The sequence below is a fragment of the Haemorhous mexicanus genome, chromosome 4, assembly GCF_027477595.1.
Source record: "Haemorhous mexicanus isolate bHaeMex1 chromosome 4, bHaeMex1.pri, whole genome shotgun sequence".
In the NCBI taxonomy this organism is placed as follows: Eukaryota; Metazoa; Chordata; class Aves; order Passeriformes; family Fringillidae; genus Haemorhous; species Haemorhous mexicanus.
Genome location: NC_082344.1, coordinates 59,543,776 through 59,564,933, shown reverse-complemented (window position 1 = coordinate 59,564,933; position 21,158 = coordinate 59,543,776). Strand labels below are relative to the sequence as shown.

General features: G+C 39.8%; 1 protein-coding gene across 1 annotated transcript in view; it reads right to left on the bottom strand.

Moving 5' to 3' along the window:
• Positions 1–15,016, bottom strand: part of DHX15 (DEAH-box helicase 15) — a 45,161-nt gene extending 30,145 nt beyond the window's left edge. The window contains exons 1-5 of the mRNA XM_059845074.1: positions 14,812–15,016; positions 8,863–9,211; positions 3,985–4,178; positions 2,672–2,831; positions 2,079–2,297 (exon numbers count right to left, since the gene is read on the bottom strand). Coding sequence (XP_059701057.1) covers positions 2,079–2,297; positions 2,672–2,831; positions 3,985–4,178; positions 8,863–9,211; positions 14,812–14,879 — 990 coding nt within the window. The 5' untranslated portion in view covers positions 14,880–15,016. The remainder of the gene's footprint in view (positions 1–2,078; positions 2,298–2,671; positions 2,832–3,984; positions 4,179–8,862; positions 9,212–14,811) is intronic.
• Between the last annotated feature and the right edge of the window lie 6,142 nt (positions 15,017–21,158).

The window sequence follows — 21,158 nt, the reverse complement described above, 5'->3', positions numbered from 1 at the left end:
AATCTAAAAGAACTACAAAGCATTTTTGCCTAGCATACATCAATTTTAGCCTAGCTACTAAGCCTAATGAAGCTGAAGCACATAGTGGTAATGGTACCTAGAGCACAGTTTCCTATTCATGAGAGCACAGCAGGTCACACCACTTTAGATTCAACAGTGATACACACAGAGACTCTATCATGATGCTCAACAGAGACCCCAAAATGTCATTAATCAAAATATTTCTCGGCTTCACTACAGAAGCTAAACCAGACTTGAATTTCATGCTAACCACCCAAACTAAGACTAGGTCCAGGCAGAGTCAACTCCAGTGCCCCTGCATAGTACCATCAACTGACACATGGACTGGACAACTCTAGACTCCAGAGCAGAGAATGCCAGCTTACCAACACAACATGTTTTAAAGTGATTCAGTAATACACTGTTAGATGCTTTTATGCTTAATTATATAAATATACTTATGAGCACGTACTGTGTGCAACATTTTATTCAGAATTTGCTTCTAATACATTATGTCCGGCAAATCAATCCCATGATAATCAAATAACCTGTTAATACAAAAGAACAGAGTGCATCTGTAGCACTGGCAGGTCTAGAGTCTAGAGCCATTTGCTAAAGGAAGACACTCATCCCATGCCCTGCAGTGATTGTTTTAACAGGTTATTTAGAATAATACATAGCACATGATGTAGCAAGCACCTAATTCATAAATCAGAAGGCCATGTATTTGTGTTTTGTGAAAGGTTGAAGACCAGCCTGATCTGGCATCTTGCTACAAAAATAAAATCTGCTGAAACAGCAGGACAGCAGTGTTCCTTTCTCTTGCCAGAAATCTTCACCCTTCTGAAACAGCTGTTTTACTAATTCACACATTTAAGTACCCAGCTAGTCTGAACTACAACTTCAAACTAAAACCAAGCAGGTAGGTTTCAAAGCCACTACCACTGAAAGTACTTCTTCCTACCTGTACTTTAACTTACAGCAATACTCCAATCAAAGAAGAACAAATGTTAAATTCAGAGTATTTGCTTTTATAGTGACAGTCATTGATTTGGTTTTTTAAGGGAGCTGACCTGTCAGAAGACACTTTAATCAAATGTCTTACAACTCAAGCAAGAGGCAACACATCTCTATGGCTGGAAAGTCTACTCAAGAAACCAGGGTACCTTTAGCACCACAAGTTACTTGTACCACATCCCCCCTCAGGCACAGTTAAGGTTGTGTTTGCTTAGAAGAAAGACACTGAGTTGTTCCACATCCCTTGAAAAGTATTTCTTCAAGAGTACTAACTGAAAGAAGAAGGAGTTGGAAAATGTTTTTGCTAGCTGCACTTCCCCTATTAAAAACACACTTAGGTTGACTGAGTCCAGAAAGCTTTTAAAATGCCTACAGGTTTTTAACCTCTTCTCCACCTCAGTTTACCAATATGGACTCTAAAAAGAGCTTCAAAGAAAGACCAGGACTAAAAAAACCAGCCCAGGTTATTTCAAGTAAAGTATTTAAAATTTCCAAAAAATCCTCATTTCCTGATGTAGTTTAGCTTAAGTGCTCGTATACAATCCTCCTTTGCAGGGCACAGAGTCTATTCCTGAGATCTAACTCCCTGAACTTATGGTACATAAAGTCTCCAGCCTAACACTCCAAGTTACTGATAAAAAATCAAAACTTGAACATTCTTATTAAAGCTACTACTGATAGCTAAGTAGCAGAATGAAATGGTTATTCTTCAGATAAGTTGTACAATACAAGTACAGATGTGAACAGAATTATCTTTTCACTAAAAACCAAGGACTCTCACAGGTACTCCAATCTTTGGAGTTCCCATCAGGACAAACCTGGGGTTCATTCTCTGGGTTTCTGTTTTTGAAGTACTTGAGTTGATAAGCATTTTCATTTTAGAAATGCCTCGCACACCATTTACATTACAGATATGTACAATGTCGAAGGACTTAAAGTATATGACAGGTAGACCTCATGTTATCCAAATAATAAACTAGAAACAGAAACTGTTTTAGTCTACACAAGTCACTTGAAGCAGTTTCTGTATGGAACAATGAATAATAAACAGAAGAAAATACCTCTTGTCCAGTAAGAAAGAGTAAGAGATCTCCTTCTTCTTCTTCACACATGTGAATTTGTATCACTGTTCGAATGGCAGCCTCAAGGTAGTCCCTTTCAGGTTCTGGAGTATAGAATATCTCCACAGGATGAGTGCGACCCGGGATAGTTAGAAGAGGACAGTTATCAAAATAGACCTGAAACTTGCCAGCATCTAAAGTAGCACTCATAACTATAACCTGTAGAGTTGAAGGACAAAAAGTTACTCAACATTTAGAACTTGTGACATGTTATGCATGCAATATGTAATTTTAAGAAAATAAACTGCTGACTGTGATAGAAGAATGCGTTTATTATCTGAATACAGCACACTTGCTATAGAGGTTGAAAAAAATTCCAAGTCAAATACATAAGGTTAAGCTACAATTGTACTGTTTCTAGGAGCTTCCTCAATACAAAACACATTTAGAATTTCCTAGGGTTAGCCTTCCAATATACATTACCATAGATCAAAATATAATTATAAAAATCAGCTAATAGTAAGCACACAGATACTTTATCCAGTATGACTGCAACTAGAACAGAGATGCTGTTGGACTTCGTCATTACTGACCTTCAGATCAGATCTTTGTCTTACAACTTCCTTCAAAACTCCCATCAAAATATCTGTAGCCAGTGTTCTCTCATGGGCCTCATCAAGAATTATAACACCATAGCGCTCCAGCAAAGGATCATTCATTGCTTCACGAAGCAACATACCATCAGTCATATACCTGAACAAACAGAAACAATTCCAACTCACACTCTGTTTATTAGGTTTGATGCAGAACCCTCTTCCATATTCACTAGCTTGAACTTAAGCTTTTAATCAACTTTTTAATGTACTAACACCAGCAAACTACTTCCAACACTGTAACATGCCCATTTTAAGTTTTCAAAAAGAAATAAGAGTGTAAGTGGAATTTGGGATTATGGGAGGAAAGCTTAAAAAAAAAAGGTGGGGGGGGGGGGGGGCCAAGAGGAAACAAGGTTTAGTAACATTTACAATTGTTTGTAGAGTATTACTAGCAGACTTCCACACCTGAGCTGGCAAGACAGGAAAAGAAAGGGGAAAATACCCTCTAAAATCCAATATATACTGTTTCTGCAATTGTTCTCTTTTGCTGTCTGCAGATTATCTGTTCACCTCTTGCTTTTCTGCCACTGTTACATTTTTTTCAATATTATGTTTATGCCCAGCCCTTCAACTACTTGTACAACCAAAGAGAAGCCATCTCTTTATAGAAAAGCATTGATCCCTGAACCACACTTTGTTTTTAATGGAGCATTTTGAATGTAATTTGCAAATGATGTATTCAATGCACCTGTTTCCTGGCAGCACAGGAATCTATAGCAGCTGACAAGCAAAACACTCCTGACTCTCTGTCTCAGAGCCAGGTATAGGCCAGTTTTGAATCTTCAGGAAGTTCTCTTTACTGAAATAAGCTACTGAACTTCACCAGAAGTAGAGCAGAAGACACCTGAGTGTCACCCTGAGTAGAAGACACCACACATAAACCATCAGCTGAATGTACAACAAAGAGAAACTGCACGTTGAAAGGCTTTAATATGAATAGCACCTTATAATAAAATATTTATTCAGATCACTTCCTTCTTTATGGATCATTTAAAATTATTTCTATAGGTTGCAGTGCCTTCTTTAGGAGGAATGAATAATTTCCAACTCTATTCATGCCTCATACTTCTCATTTCTCTCAGCTCATGCTGCAGCTCCCGTGTCTCTTCCCCACTCAGACAAAAAGCACCAATCCACAGAGTCACTCCCTTATTACTCCTTTCATAACTTTGCTCTCACCCTTCATTACCCTGTGGATGCCCAGCCCCAAGAATGCTGTTATACCTTTACCTGACAGCTGTCATACTTACTTCAGAATGGTTTTTGCGCTACTGCAATCTTCAAACCGAATGGAGTACCCAACCTCCTGGCCCAGCATGACATCCATCTCATCAGCAACGCGCTGTGCCACGCTCATTGCAGCCACTCGCCGGGGCTGGGTACACGCCACTCCCCTCTTTGGGCCAGGTAATGAGCGCATGTAGTCAACACACCATTGAGGGATCTGTCAAGAACAAAATTCTGTGATAAACACACTTCAGATGGTCACACAGAATCTGTAACCTTTATATTGAATCCAAAGTCAGTTAAAATTCCACAGGGATGTCAACTGCACACACAAAAACAGCCAAAGTAGGAGAGACCAGACTAGAGATTGACTAGTTATTTGGATTCAGTGCCACTAAATAAAGCACACTCTTGTTAACTATGTACATAACTATCTTTGAAGTTAACAAGGAAATACAGAGGTTCAAGGTACATTTTACCCATGTTACATCAATACCTTTTACAGGTACTTAGCAGCAGCCAACATGCTCCAGAACAACCAAAATTAGCCCTTACACACACAAAATTTGAGATCAGTAGCACAATTGAAGTTCTTTAGTAAGCAAAATGTATTTTGTGTCTTGAAAAAGTAACGCTTATTAATATGCTTAGGCAAAAATAATTATTTTAGTAATAAAGAATTGTCTTAGCCAAGAAGTGCAACAAATAAAATGAACAGATAATTATGTTCATTAGGTTTATTACTGTTCATTGGAAATTTCATCAACCAGACATAAAACCCCTATGCTTTCCTTCCTGTATTAGAACTTGTTTTATTTGCCAGTCAGTAGTTTTCTGCTCCTATTAGGAATCTGGAAACAGTAAGAATCATCCAAAATAAGTTTTATTCAGAATTCCTATAGTCAGCAACAGTTTGATGGAGATTATTCTCCACATGTTCTCAGTGTGACACTTTATGAGGAGACATCTCCAGGCTGAACTAGTTCCAAGCCTACAGACCAAAAAAACCCACTTGTTCTTAGCTATTACTTTCCAAGTATTCTTAAAAGCACAAAGAGGAAAACATACCCTTTATACATGGAATTCCAATGAGGAATAAGAGAGAAAGCAGTATCATTTAAACCAGGAAAATGTCAGTTCTTCATTATATGTTCATAGCAAAATGGACATAAGTAAACAGTAAGACATAACCAGAAGCAGATCAGTGTACTCTAAAGCATTTTTTACTGAAGAATATACCTCCACTATAAATATAGGAACAATAAAGCAAACGGAATCAAAATACAACAGGAGCCTACTAGACTGCTGTGAAGAACTCAAATTTCTGAAAATCCTATTCAAAACTAGAACTAATTGCAGTTCTTGAACACTAACAGCAGCAACATGAAACCTAACCTGTAACATATACATGTCTCCCCTGCTTCCCAAGTCACTAGTAACAGCTCAACTAAGTATATTAGTATATGTAAGTTTATTAGGTGAAGCTTTTTGACTTAAAACAGAGCAAGTCCTGAAATAAATTTTGAACCAGCAGGTCTGCCAGGCCACTGCAGCATGAAATAAAACCAATTTAAAACTGATTTTCCATTAAACAACAAAACCTTCAACCAGTGTCAAATGAAAGAAAAGGGCTCCACAGACTCCCCTATGCTAAGCTGATATAGACAAGCACCGAAAGACTTTTCCTGTCCAGCTTCCAAAGACATACAAATACTGGGAAAAAGGACTCTGCCATACTGCATTTTTTACTTCAGTCATGCCTGGGAATATATTCTCATTTGGTTATTATGAAACCTAGCCTAAAGTCAATCTCACTGACAGAAATACCATCATCAAAATCCCTGACTTTCCTTATTAAAAAGGTCATTTTATCAGTATCAAAAGCAGAAGGAATGGCTTTAGTTAGCACCATTTCATCTCAAGGACTTTCTCAACTAAGAGATTTTCAAATATGACTTCCATAAACATGAGGAGGTAGTAACTATACATACAGTGGCCTCTAAGATCAAGGATAAATGGACTACAGATTGTTAAACACTACTTCAAAGTCAAAGAAACCTCATCATTCAAAGGAATGCAGAGCAAGAGACAGAAGAGCACTGCCCTTTCTGGCTTTTTTGAGCCTCTCCAACATCTTGAAAACTTCCTCGGTTAAAAGTTACATGGTGGAATTCTCTGAATTTTCATTATTTGAGAACCTGTATCAGATCTCCTGCACACTAAAGGACAAGTATTAAGCTATATTCCACATCACCTTGCTTCTGGACTTCGCCAAGAAGCCCTGCTAAAGAAGTGGCATCACTCACCTTACATCAATACACAAAGGAGATGACACTCTACCATTCTCTTTACCCAAGTGAAACTATACCAGAACCACAGATGATCCCAGATTTAAAAGAGAGTGAATGCTGCAATTACAATAAGTAATTACCCCTTCCTAAGAGAAATCTGGCACGCCCATTCTACCACCAAGCCTGTTTCCACTGCATTTAGAAAAAACAGTTAACTTCGAAGGTTAAGTTTAAATTACAAATCAAAGCACTGCAAACACTAAAGAACTGAAAATTAATGCCTTGGCTTCCAATATACTTCTTCAGTACTTTGGGGTTTAAGTCTATGTAAAGCAAGTGAGAAAAGCTTAATATTCTGGTTTTTCCATTGTCTGAGCCAAGCATTTCCAAGCCTGGGTGCTCTACAATACTAATGGGAAAACATGTACATAAACATAGAATCACAAAATGGTTTCAGGTGGAAAGGATCTTAAAGATCATCTGGTTTCAACCATGCTGCAATGGCCAGGGATGCCACTCACCAGACTAGACTGCTACAAGCCCCATCCAACCTGGCCTTAAACACTTGCAGGGATGACGCACTCCCCAAGTTCCCCATTCTACCACTCTGATAGTGAAAAATTTCCTAACACCTAATCTAAATCTCCCCTCTCTCAGTTTAAAAGTAATTTCTCCTTGACCTATCACTATCTGCCCATGTAAAAAGTCACTCTCCATGTTTTTTTAAGTCCTCTTTAGGTACTGAAAGGACACAATGAGGCCTCCCTGGAGCCTTCTCTTCTCCAGGCTGAAAAATCCCAACTCTCTCAACCTGTCTAAATAGGAGAGGTGCAGATAATTAGGGAAGGGACTTGAAAGGCAGCAGCTCGCTATCAAAAACATATCTACTACTGTATAGCATTCTACTATCACAATGAAAGATATTAATTTTGGAAAGAATATTTTTCAAATATTGCTTGCTTTTATTTGTATAAGTCGACATTAATAGCTTATGTACAAATGCAGTTTGAGCATAATGCAGAAAAGCATTAATCTTGCTTTGATTGATGAATTTAAGAAAAACAATCATCCCCAAACAGCTTTTAAGACAGCAACTGACCACAAAAACAATGTGACACTACTATATGCAAAATGAAGTTTTCATTAGGTGGCAATTTTTAGTGGTTATGTCCATACAGAGACACTGTCAATTGCTTAAAAATGTATCTGCAACTTCACAGAGCAAATTTAGATGAAGCAGGGAAGCTTCCAAGACAGCTTACATGCTTCTGGGTAGCTTAAATCCCATTTTTAGGAAAGATGTGTAACATTACTTAAACCCTTTCAGAAACTAAGGGTCAAAGTAATAAGATAAGGCAGGAAAAGCTTTATGCCTAAGGAACGACACTGACACAACCTTTAGATCTTCAAATTTTCAGACCACACAACAAGTAAAATTGTTTTCATATAAGTAAGTACCATTTTTAAACATAATATTCAGGCAAATGCATCTTCCAAATAACTACATAATCAAACCTTTCTGAAGAATTCTATACAGCCCTGGTCTTGGCTTATACAGTTTAAAAAAATACCGATAATGTCATAACACTACCTGCTAACATAACACTGGTTCCTAGAATGTGCAGCAAGGTCCTGTAACTTTAGATATTTCAGGCACAGCTATAAAAGATATTAAATATACTATGTCCTTCACATTTTCTCAACATCCAAAACTGTATGACCAAAAATTTACTGCCTGTACAACTCAAAGCTAGCTACAATCCATTTTAAAAAGACTAAAATATCCTTCTGGGTTTTTTTTCCTGCCTAGATAAAAGGATTTTATAAGATTACAGAACAAAAAACTCTTTTACATTAGTTTTCAACAGACTTTTAAAAGCAAACTAGAGGATCAAGTTTTGAACAAGTTTGCCCTGCTATAAATATCCAAGTGTTCCTTGTATATTAGATATTCCCCATTTACTGGTCCTCAAAATTTTTCTTAAGGAGGCTCTGCACATCTGTTATCACTGCTTTTAGTGCTGAGGAAGACTTTTAAACTCATCAGTCTACCAAAAAAAAAAAAAAAAAAAAAAAAAAGTGATTTTTAAAACTGCAGCACTAAAAAGCTCTACTACCTCTGAGAGGTTTCAGCACGAAAGAAACACAAGACTCTACCTTTCAAGTTTGAGTACCACTAAAAGCTAATCAGATGTCAGAACTGTAACTGACATTTCAATTCCTTTTATCTGTAGCAGTAAGTTTCATTAAACATGAACAAGTTCATACTTTGTAGCTGCCATCTACAGAGACAGCTAAATAAATTATTTGGAAGCACCACTCCAGTTTGTGGGTTAGTACACTTCTGTCCCACCATTTAAGCTCTATCTTCCTCTAAGAGAAACCTACCAATTATAAAGCTCAATGGAAGCACAGCCCTGGAAGCAATACTGGATTTTTGAAGTGGAAGAAGCTGTAAAATTCTCCTCACTTTTTGCACTCATTAAGTAAATGTAACATTTATCAAATTGGTTTTTGCTCACAGTTTGTGAAATATTCTTACACAAATTATTTCTCACACACAATCAAGACCTTTAAAAAAAATGCAGTATCATATGCATATGAACTCACCTGTGTTGTTTTACCAGACCCAGTCTCTCCAACCAGCACAAATGACTGATGCCTAACCAAAATATCCGTAAATCTTTCCTTATATTCCCAGACAGGAAGCTGTAGCCTTTTTTTCAGGATATCATAATATCGTGGGGTATGTGGTAGATTTGTGAAAGGGTTAATACTGTGTGGAATCATTGCTGGTTTTATAGCTGGTAACCCAGCAGATGCATAATAAGTGGAGTTGGATGTAGGTCGCAGATCTTTCTCCTTGTCCCTCTCTCTGTCACGATCTCTATCTCTGTCACGATCCCTGTCCCGATCTTTGGAACGGTCATCTCGGTCCCTGTCCCGGTCCCGATCTTTCCTAAAATGGGTTAAGAGACACAGGAGAAAATGAGACACTTGAATATTTAAATGCAGAGGACAAATTTTAATACAACACAACCCTAAAGGTGCCCAGCCCAAATCTTTAAAGTCTTGTAGGCAGCTACCTGGAAGGATAAGCACCAAGGAGTAACAACAGTATACATGATGCATACTCAACATTAGATGAACATAGCTACACTTATTGTACCTAAACACAACAACAGTTCCTCTCATTACAGGCAAGACTGAATAAAGCTATCACATGGAGAGATTAATGTTTTAACTCCCTTCATCTAATGATAATAAACAATCAGCTGCGCAGTGTAGATGTCTCACCTCTCCCCATCCCTACTTGCTGCTGCAGAAAAATAAGAGGACACTACTGTTTTTGCCTGCCTACCTACCAAAGGAATTACACCCATCCAAAAAAACTAACTCAAGATAATAAGCAAGCCACGGAAGCAAAGTTTGATTTCATTATTCCACAATTACTCTGTACCTGTATTTTTGTTTCAAGTCTTGCACACAATTCTGACTCCATCAACTTTGGTTGCTGAGTTTGGAACTTAAGTCTTAAAACCAGTTACTACAGTTCACAGAATCAGAACAATCTAGGTTGGAAATGACCCTTAAGATCATGGAGTTCAACTGTTAACCCAACACTATCAAGCTGCACAGTATCTTCTACAGTATCACCTCCTACCACACGCTTGAACAGCATTTATGTATTTGCATTTGTTCCAAATATTAAGTAGAAAAATTCACTGCATGTGCAGAAGAAAAACAATATTTTCAAACTCTGATCTCAGTCTTTTTGAGAGCTTTTGATTCTGCAAGTCCATGCACTTGCCCCTGCACATAATCCCACTCTTCCTACAAACACACTTAAAAAAGAATCCTTAGTTTGACCCAAAAACTACAGCTCCATGCTTTTTATTCAAAACTCCCAATTCAGGACTTTGAAACAAGGCCTGCTTTACAAAAACAATCCATTTCATTCTAAACTAGATCAACTTAAAAAGATTAGTGGCATCTTTGCCTGCAAAACTGAAGACATCCTCAACTTTGTATCTTTTTAACTGAAATCCCATCAAAAAGGCAAAACAACAAACTAAGTTAACACCAGCTTTACAGTAAGTGCACACGAAGACATTTCTAGGACATATTAAGCAAAAAACAAAACTTCTCCTTCTTCACCAACACTCATGCATGTCTAGAGACCATGACCAAAGAAAACTCTTGTCAAGACTCCTCTCCACAGCTTTTTTGTTTTAAACAAGCAATTGACACTCAAATGTAACTACTGAAATAATACCAAATTCTGACCCATAGAGAAGATGCAGTAATCAAGACTATATTAGCACTGAATCTATAAATTTTAATTCAAAATATGCTGTGCTTTGGAAACAACCACCAGTACTCTTCTTGTATAAATGAATGTAATGTATGTAGCCTCTTTTTTTTCTCCTCAGTACTCTAGCTTTAACATTCCTTCTAACAAAGTCAAATATTGTACAAGCTAGAAATCTCTTCCTACTGTAAAATTCCAGATACTGCAGAACCCAACAGGTTCATATTCTCCATACGGAAGTTACCCCTAGGAACTAGGATCCATTACGCTGCTCAGAAAGGTCTAAGAGTCTAATAGCATTTATCAGACAGCAACAAAGGTCTCGGCTTGGCTGATGAGCTATTCACCTTCTACACAGCTAGATGTACCAGGCATACAAGTGCATGGCCAGACAGTAACATCACTGGCAGGAAAAAGAAATAAAGGTATAAAAGCAATTCAAGAATGATAAAGCCAGGGTAAAATGCAACAACACATTTCACTAAAGGTAGAATAAGTCACACTACTAATGTGCAGGTTTGGTTTGTTTTTTTACAGTATTCTTTTGTATATGTATATTTCTGAAGGATTTGCATCCTTCACTGGTATCCAGTTAAAGTGCAAATAAACCACACCAACAAAATATAGTCCACAACCATTTACTTAAACAGTATCATGTCAGCAGCTTCTGCAATACAGACCACCAAGTATACCTACCCATACGCTTCAGGCCCCATGAAGCAGCCCTAGTGCTAAAATGAATAGATCCCCACTGCTGCCTACCCTTCCCAGGTGTCAGCACAAGCATTTCCACCAGCCTTGTGAAGAACCAACCTTCCCACCTGCACTGATTTTAATTTGGATCAGTATCTCTGATCTGGCCTCCTAAACACTCCCTTGTAGCGCTTATTTTCTGCATTGGTAGCTACTTGTGTGGGCTTAAAACAAGCAAAAATACAACCTCACGAACAACAAGTGAATTAAATGGACTACAAATACAATCCATCATGGAAAGTGCCATTAATACTCAATTTCTCATTTCTTCACTGAACTCTTACAGCTTTTATATTGTACAAACAGAAGGGAAACCTACCAAGCTCTATGTACATTTCAGAAGTAAAAACTATGTATATGTTAATAAAAGGAATTGAGTCTATTTCTTTTTTCAAAAAGCAGAGAGAAGTGGGGCAACCAGATCCTAACACAGAAACAACACAACATACAACATCCCTTCAAACTTACTCTCTAACACTTACAATTATATAGCAGCACTTTCTTTCCCTGAAACTGTTTACCAGTCTTCCATTATGACTGAAGATTAGAAGACACACACTACCTTCGTCAACAAGCAAAAGAGCAATGACAGTTATGCTGCCGTATTATTTCCTTAACTTTCTAAAAATGTGGCTTGGCAGTTCTTTACTTAAAACTATCACATTTTAGCTGCTTTTTCATTATTGCACAGAGAAAACAGAACTCAAACACAAAAATTTACACTAAAGTAATAATTTAATCACATTTGTCTTACACCTGAAACCTGTCACAGCCTTCATGATCAGAAGGGGGCTAGGATTTTTTGCTCTGCTTCTAAGTGCAAAAGTCTGGTCTGCTATTTGCTTTCACTTCCTTACATTCACACACATATAATGTATATGAACATACATAGATGAACACAAAAGAAGCACTATAGCAATCACTAAATTAGCATGCTTTTGTTGATTAGAAATCATATAAAAAAGGAAACAAAGGACTCAAGGTAAACCATTGATCATCACAGTGTAAGTTTAAGCTCATCTAGGAGATCATTAGTATTCTTTCCCATTACTAAACACAGCAATATTTGATGCAAAAAAGGCTTAAGGAATTTCTGTTTTATACAGAAGTCAACCAAATTCAATTGGTCTGAATTATACATCCCACTAGATCGCTAACTCTGACGTTACACAACTCAAATATATTTGAAAAGAAATTAACATATTTTAAAATAGTATGTATGGAATTCACAGAAACACTGTAACCAAAATCCTGCCATACAATTTCTATTTTTCCAAAATGTTTTTTATTTCACAGACAATACTTCAAGTCTAGAAGAAAACAGATGTCATGCAGATGTTTAAGGTTACACCAATTACAAACATGTTGGCCAAGTAGAGCTCATGTGGCACTGCTGCGATGCAGAGCTACTAACAGAGACCTCCATTAAAGAGGAACTGAAAAATACAGGTTCACTTGAAGTAGCTTTCATATTTTGTCAGGTAGTCCAGTTTGGATGCAAGTTCTGATTGTGAAGTGGTAACCATGCAAGGAGCTCATCTAGCTTAATCCAGCTCCACAACCACCTAAACTGCAGAAAGGCACTCTCAGCACACAGGAAAACAGGTACACACACGCTTTTAACAAGACTCCACACATCCTCCTTATGGCTTTGCAGCTTATGCAAGGCCAAACTACTCTAAAATAAACCATGTAACATTAGTATGACTCGTGCTACATGAATTAAGATTGGAGGACATCTAAGAAAAAGTCATGCTCAGAAATTATGCTTATAGTGAGTTTCTCAGTCCTATACCATTTAATGCTTTTACCAACAGAGGAAGGAACAAAGAAGGGGCACGAGGCCAACATTTGGACAGTTTTTAGGTGCCATAAAGGTCAATGTCTTCTAGTTTTAACACCAGAGGGAACTCACTGCAGTAAGTACAAAATGGTAGGACTAAGAGTGCAGAATAACTTTCATGATAAGTAGAAACAATGACAAAGCCACACCAAAACTATAAAACCCACCAATATACAAACAAGGAAATACTGACCTGTGATTATCTTTACAACCAGCTGGAACAGTTGTACCACTGTTATTTAAGTAACGCCCCGTTTTGACATAACCACTTGGTAATTTTACAAGATTAGGTACAGAAAAACTGTGTATGTACAACATTTCTGTACACTCAGTCTCTGGGAAATCCTACAAAAATGCATTAACTAACACAAATAGCTAAATATATTTTAAAAAACGTGATTATGATGATCCTACAGACAGGAAGTAAGAGTTGAATAATGCTTGTTTTGTTTAGCTGAGAAAAATGACTTAAACTCTAGGGGCTAAAAACTGAAGCTGTATAAGCTTACCTTAAAAAGGCAAGTTTTGCAAAGGCTGCTTGTCAGTGAATATTAACTGCTACAGCACACTTAAGAGTTATCGGAACCTTTGAGAACTGAAGGATATTTTTTAGATAAATAGTCCAAAACAACGCTGATGGACTTAAGCAATTGTTTAATTCACGGAAGTCTCCTGTGCTCCACAAAGAAGGCCAGATAAACATTGCATTTCTTTGTACTCCTTGAAACTTCAGAAATTTACTTTCAAGAGCTATCTGCCTCTCCTCCCCCTCCTGCGTAACTAGAGAAGAAAAGATTATGTGTAAAGAAAGCTCTAAAGCAACGCTGAATTTAAGGACAGCATCAGTGCATTGTCTGTGCTCCTGCAATTACATTAACCTCAAAAAAATATGCTGAAGTGTGCGCAGTACAGTCCTAAAACTTCGACCTTCACAAAACTAAGAAAAAAATAAACACTCCCTTGCCCCTTACCTCAAAACCCACCTCACCATCGACTCTTACTTCAAGCCAAGCACATCACGGGAGGGTGACTGGGTGAAACACGATAACAAAGGAACAACGCTCCCACCAGTGCAGGCACTAATAACACGGGCTGCACAAACCTCGTGCTCACCTCTAGGCCCACATTTGCTAGACCCTTCAAGATGAATAATAAGTAACCAAATACAAAGGAAGGAGGAACAAGGAGTGGGAAGGGTGAACATAAATATGAAGGCGAAGAACCGCAAACAAAGCGTGGCGCGGGGGCGCGGGCCCAGCAGCGCGCCACCCCGGCCACGGGCGCCCAGCCCAGTCCCCTTGCCCAGGCGGCCGGGCCGGCGCCTCCTTCCCTCCCCCTTCCCGGCGCCGCCGCAGGAGGCCCTCCCGCCCGCTCCCGCCGCCATCCGCCCCCCCGACGGGCCCGCCCGCGGGGCGCCCGATTCCGAGCCAGGCCCAGCGTTCTGGGGAGCCCCGACGCTTCGGGGCCTGCTCGGCCGAGGCGGAGTCACTGTAGCCTCTCCCTGCCTCGCACGGCGGCCGCCCCGCGCCCCAGCGAGCTCCAGCTCCGGAGGGGCAGCCGGAACCGGGGATGGGGCGCGGATGGCGCGGGAGCCGCCGCGATCCCCCCCACCCGATCCACCGCGGGCCGCGCCGCCCGCGCCACCCCTCACCCGTCGGTGGTGCGTTTCTTGCTGGAGCTGTAATCGTCGCCCAGATCGAGGCGATGGCGCTTGGACATGGCGATGGCGGTCGGTCGGTCTGGCTGGCTATCTGGCTGGCGGTCGGTCCGTCCGGGTGCGGCGGGCGGGCGGGCGCGCTGCGCTCCCTCCCCGAGCGGCGGCACGGCGAGGCACGGCCGACAAAATGGCGGCCGGAAGGAAGCGCCGGGACCGCGCGAAGCGCTGGCGCGCGGGCCCGTTGGCCAGAGCCAACCCTGGGCGCGAGCCCCGCCCGCTGCGCGCGCTCCCGCGGCGGCGCGAGGGGAGCGGGCTGAGGCGGTGCCGGGAAAGCCCCGTGACGGGATCGGTGGATCACCGGGGTGGAAAAGACCCCTGAGATCATCCAGTGCATGTGTCCACGCAGCACTAGCGCTGTAACCGCTAAATCACATCACCCGGTGCCAGATCCGAACACCTCGAACACCTCCGGCGATGGTGACTCCACCATCTCCCTGGGCAGCTTATCCCAGTGCCTGAGCACCGTCACACTGAAAGATTTTTTTCTAATATCTAATCTGAATCTCATTCGTCTCAGTTTGAGTCGATTTCCTCCGGCCGTCTCGCTGCAGGCACAGCAGAAGAGACCAGATCCCCCCTGGCTACGACCTCCCGCAGGGAGCCCTGAGGTTCCCCCGAGGCTCCTCTTCTCCAGGCCGGAGAGCCCCAGCTCCCTGGGCCGTTCCTCAGGAGACATGGTTTCTAGACCTTTCACAAGCTCTCTGCCCTTCTCTGATCACACTCCAGCACCTCACACAGTGCTGGAGGTGCAGCCTCACCAGTGCTGGCTCCCTGTCCCTCTTCAGTCCTGTTCCAGGTTAGACCCTTTGCTCAGCTACTTGAATGAGCACTGGCTCCTGCTGCCTGGCTGTCGAGCAAGGCTGCATTCACACCCACGGCTCAGCTAACAAACATGAAAATAGTCAGGAGACATCACCTAGCAGCAGTGACCTGTTTCACAAGTACAGCCAGATCAGCAAGTGGGGCTTTGTCCATAGAATCAAGTTCCAAAGATTTGTTGGAAGTATTTTATTATAGTTATTAAAGTATTTAATGTAGACAAATCCATAGGTTATTTTCTTTAATAGAAGAACATTTGTCTCCCTAGTTTTAGATAACATAACAAAATGGCACACACAGCTCTACTGGAGTTCTAGATGTTAGTGTAATAAAAATAAGATTTTTCTGCTTAGAATTATCAACCAAAATAAATATTCCTGGAACTGGAGTTTGAACTTTCCCTGTGAAGCTGGAAGCAATTTTTAAAGTTATACTACAAAAACCATTGGAATATCTATGCCAGAGGCTTCCAGAGGATAAACACTACAGAGTAATTCTCTCTATCCCAAATACCAAGCTTACTTGTTATGCTGTGGTAGGCTACACAGAGCTGCATTAGCTGAATGCAGCTAAGGGAAGACTTTCTACATATCTTTCCAAGTGAGTTTTAAATTATGTCTATCTTAAACAAAAGCAAGTGTACATTGAAATAGAGTACTTGAATAGGACACATTTAAGAGGGAAAAAAATAGTGGCTAGGTCTCCCTGGAAAGTGGGAAGAATGGGAAGAATATAAAAGCATTACATGCATTAGTTGGGATGAGAAGCTAGTGCTGGGAGGTTCTGAGAAGGCTGCAAGGGTGCAACAATGGGAGCGTGGAGAACTCTGCAGCTCTGTTTCAGATCTTTATTTCTCCTTCCTGTGCACACCAGCATAAATCTACTTACGGTCTTGCTCTAGATTACCCCATGGCAAATATCAGGGAATTTTCTTTATTTAGAAGGTTTAGGAGGTTAGAAAAAAACAGGTGTCTCATCTGGTATGAAATCTGAGGCTACAGCTCAGCAACAAATGCAGAAAAGAGGGGAAGAAGATCATGTGCTAGTTGGGGTGAACAACTACTTGTGTGCTATGCCCCAGGCACATCCCACAAACCAGTTCATTCTGTTAACAATTGTAAACTTCACAAACTTCTGAACTCATCCTCCATGCAACTGTGCTTTGAGCTATCTGACTGCATAATAACTGATCTGGTCCCACCCCAAAGGGTTTACAACATAAGAACTTCCTCCTGAAAGCACACACATGCCTTATTTTGCTAATGCAAATAATCCTTTTAACTTCAAAGGGATTAACAAGGAAGGAGTAGCAAAACTAAGCATGTAGGTAAGTGTTTGCAGGATCACTGCCTAAATATAAGATGAGACAAGAGAAAAAAAGACTGGTAAGCACAAATTGACATAATGGCAAAGTGATAAGCATTATGTCAAAAGCCTAAAGGATGAAAGGAATATGTAAAATAGGGCACATTTAAGCATATTTTCTGCCTTTTCAAAGGCATTTGTTAAGAAAGAGGTTTTTATTTCCCCCCCATGGCCTTTTATATCCGTCAATAGAAGTAAAAATCTTGGGTTACTGAAACAAAACACATTTGTATGAGCTTCCATTTTACTATCCAGTCTTCTACCCTCCGTTTCTTACTGCAGCATGATGGGAGGTGCAGGTTGGAGACAGAAACGACACACGCTCCTTGTGACAAACAGCCTCCAGGTTATTCCCACAGCTCCTTTATAGGAGCTCCAATTTGCCTGGCTTACACATGTCATTTGATGAGGTCTTAGCACCATCCAGCTCTCTGGCCAATGATGTTTCTGCATTTAGGGCTGAATGACACTGGCTGAGGGTCCCTGTGTAGACTTGAATCCAACCTATCCTTGCCCACCCAGGGACTGTAATGCTACATCTTACCCTAGTTTTAAAATCACTGGTATCAAAATCCTCTTAGGCAACTTTCAGTGAATATTTCTTTATATTTGGCATGGGCATATTTATTATGCTATTGGGGTTGAAAGGAGCATTAAGACTTAAAACTGAAACAATGGCTTACAGGAATAACATCATGTCTATTTTTTTCCTGATTGTGTGTTGCCTTCTCTCTTAAAGAACAAGCATGGGTCTCAGACCAACTGTGATTCAGAGACCCTGGAACCCTCAGCTGGGTGGTGTGTGGCTTCTGACAAAGAAGTCTAGTGTCATAGTGTTACAGTTTAGGTTATTATTGCCTGAGGCTAATTGCTTCACCCCTTTCTAGAGATTACCGAATCTGTAAAGAACATGAGATCTACCCAGTCTAGCTTCTTAGGCAAAACTCACCTTCTTCACTGGCTTAAGCTATAACAGGGGATGGTGAAGAGAAACCAAAAACCTCTGTTGCAATGGAAGCCACACTGAGCAGAGTGTTAAGGCCGACAGCTAAGAAAGGTTAAATCTTCTAAAAGTTGGGAATTAGAGCCCTAAAACCTGTGTAGTTTGTATTTCTTTTATGATATGGCTAGTAGAGGACCCTAAGCTACAGCCTATGTAGGCTCCCAATGCCATGGACACACTTGTGTCCATGGCATTGGGACACTTTTTTTTTTTTTTTAATAATTTCCTTTCTAAAAACACATGTAACTCCTATTTTTAACAGATATACAGAACATTGTACAAAAATATTTCCTGCAAATAAATTAAAATATTAAAATTAAATTCTTATTATAATTTTGATTGCAATAGCTGTTTAAAAATTTTATGTATGTATATAAAAATGGGTAGTACCCTGAGAAAATTATCCAGGAGTCTTTAATGCAAATGTGACAAGCTCTCATTCTGTCCTCCCCCATCAAGCCCATGTGAATAAATGGATATTATCCTCATGTTCTGTCATATCATCAGGGAAAGAATCCTTGAGACAAGAACCCACAATCAGAGCATGTTTAAAAAGTCAGACTTCCACATCGTTCAAATTAAAAATATGAAGATGAATACATCAACTGATCTCAATTTCTGCAGTGAAGAAAAGAGGCAGCTTCTCTGTAATTACAGAAGCTAAACTTTGCAACACTCCAAGTATATATAAATCAGGACTTTGAATTGCTCTGGGAAGTATGCTGTAGGAAGACAGCATGGCAACAGCACTATTGCCGTGACAGCAAACTTTATCAGCCATACAGACACACTTCTGAATTTTGTGAGTGATTATTAAACATTATCCCATATAGAACGCACCACTGTGACTGAATCTGCAGGTCAGAAAGGTCTGAACAACATCATTAAAGTTTCATAAAGAAGAAGAAAAAGAGAGAGAGGAAGAGAAACATTGCAGCTTTTGTATCTACTAGAACATTAACCAGAGTGAAAAATCACTTTTTAAAACAAACCCCATTCTGTAGAAGGAAACATATTGTAGACAACCAGCTGCTATTCTGAGCCCCTCAGTCACCTGTTAAGGCCTTATGATCACCTTTAATCCCCTCAGAGAAACCCTGCAAGAGCAGGTATTCATTATGTGCTTTGAATAGAAATCAAAGAAATAGTGTAAAAGCAAACCATCACCCCCAAGTAAATTAAATTATATGTCTAATTTATATGAGTTACACAGAATTCACACATTGTTCTCATAACTCCTGGGTCTTCATGGTTAAAGTGGCATTGTTTAATGCCTTCTCCATTTGGAAACATCTGAAACTAAATGATAATATGTTGCATGTGAAGGCTGTTTATCTTTTAAATTCCTTAAAATCTATGCCAAGTCTGAAATATTGTGAGAAGATCCCTAAATATAAGTTGTTTTTAGGAAGTAGTAGCTATTTCACAAAGAACTGGTTAAAGCCAGAGATGATCACAATTTCAAGCATGTTGTTTAATCTTGTATTAAAAAAAATACCAAAGCAAGTTTTTCAGTTGGCACTTCTTTTGCAAAGATCTGTTTATTTCATGTATTTTCTTTACAAATTTTTCACATCAGCAGAAGGGAAAATGTCTACATTAGTATACATTTTTCATTCCATTTATGTTGAGTACAATGATCTCTTTCTTATTAACTATTGCATTAGCTCCTTAAGACCATTTTAAAAAAAGTTCTCTCTTTAATATAAAATGCAAAACAGTCATATTCATGCCGAAGATTAGCCATGCTGGAACTACCAGTGGTACCTGTTCACTCTGAGCATGTGCTAAATTATTAGGAAATTTATATGCTTAGTTCCTGCTATCTGTATAGAGCTTTCACAGTTTCAACAAGCTAAGATTACAAAAAAGCTAATGAGCAGCGAGACAGGTGATCTAACAACCTGTACCTCATGGGCTACTAACATCTAAAGTGATAAATACTAATCCTTATTTTCAAAATTAATTCCAGACTAAATTGCAAAATAATAGCCATAAAAAATTAATCACACTAAAAATCCATCATATCCTGGAACTGGTCTGTAACAAACCCTAAACATTAACAGTCATACCTTAACCCAGCTGGGTGCAATTTTTAACAAATGGCCTTACTTATTCTCTCCCCATATGATGAAGTCTTTTTCTTCCAACTGTATTAAAAGTCCACTTGCAGAAAAATCCGCAGCAGCAGATGAAAACACTAAAAGTGCACTTAAACTTCTGCAGCCGTGTAACCTTCCTCTTTACAGCTTCTTATCATAAACCCCCAGCCTTGCAGAAGTGAGGTTATTTTATTACTGTGCATCATTTCTCTACTGCCTGCTCCCATCGGGGAGTAACAGCCTTAGTATCATCTGAAAACCAGTGTAGGTCCCCTAAAGAAGCTGAAAGAAAACACTGAGATTTTGGGAGGAACATGGGGATTAATAAACTGTCGCCCTGTGAATGTAATGATGTTGTCTCTAATGAGCAAGACTGTTCCCAAAGGCAAAGGAGAAGGTGCTGCTAGAGCTGCTTCTTGTAAACATGAAAGAACCAAAACAATGCCCTGGTGGGTGATCTCTGTAGATAGAGCAGCTTGGTCTCTCGGCTGAAAAAACAGAGAATGCTATACCTGCAGCATTTATTAAAATGATGACAGTCATATCTAGGTTGAAACAAGAACTGCCTTATATGCCCTTAGGCTTATTTTTGTAATTAGAGTAGTGGTGACCTTGTCTTCCACATAATCTGCCTTTGCAAATGTGAGCTATGTGTTTGGCCTCTTTCTTGTCTTGTAACTGGGCCTGCCATAGGCACACAGGACAGCTGATCTATACATATGCAGGTTGGATTTATTATGTAGTGCTGCTTCCTGCCCAGATCTGGAAAGTACCAGGAAAGAGGATGGTGGGGAACATGCTGTTGCCAAAGTCTTGCTCAGACTCTTTGGGCCTGGATTGCAAAGCAGATAATTTGTTCTGAATGCAGCACCTTGCTTCCAAACTTCATTTTCTTGGGTCCCATCTTGATCATCAGTGAACATTTCTGTATTGTAGGAGATTCTCCAGAAAAGAGAATGGCTGGGACTCATCTGTGCTTCTTGGATGTTATT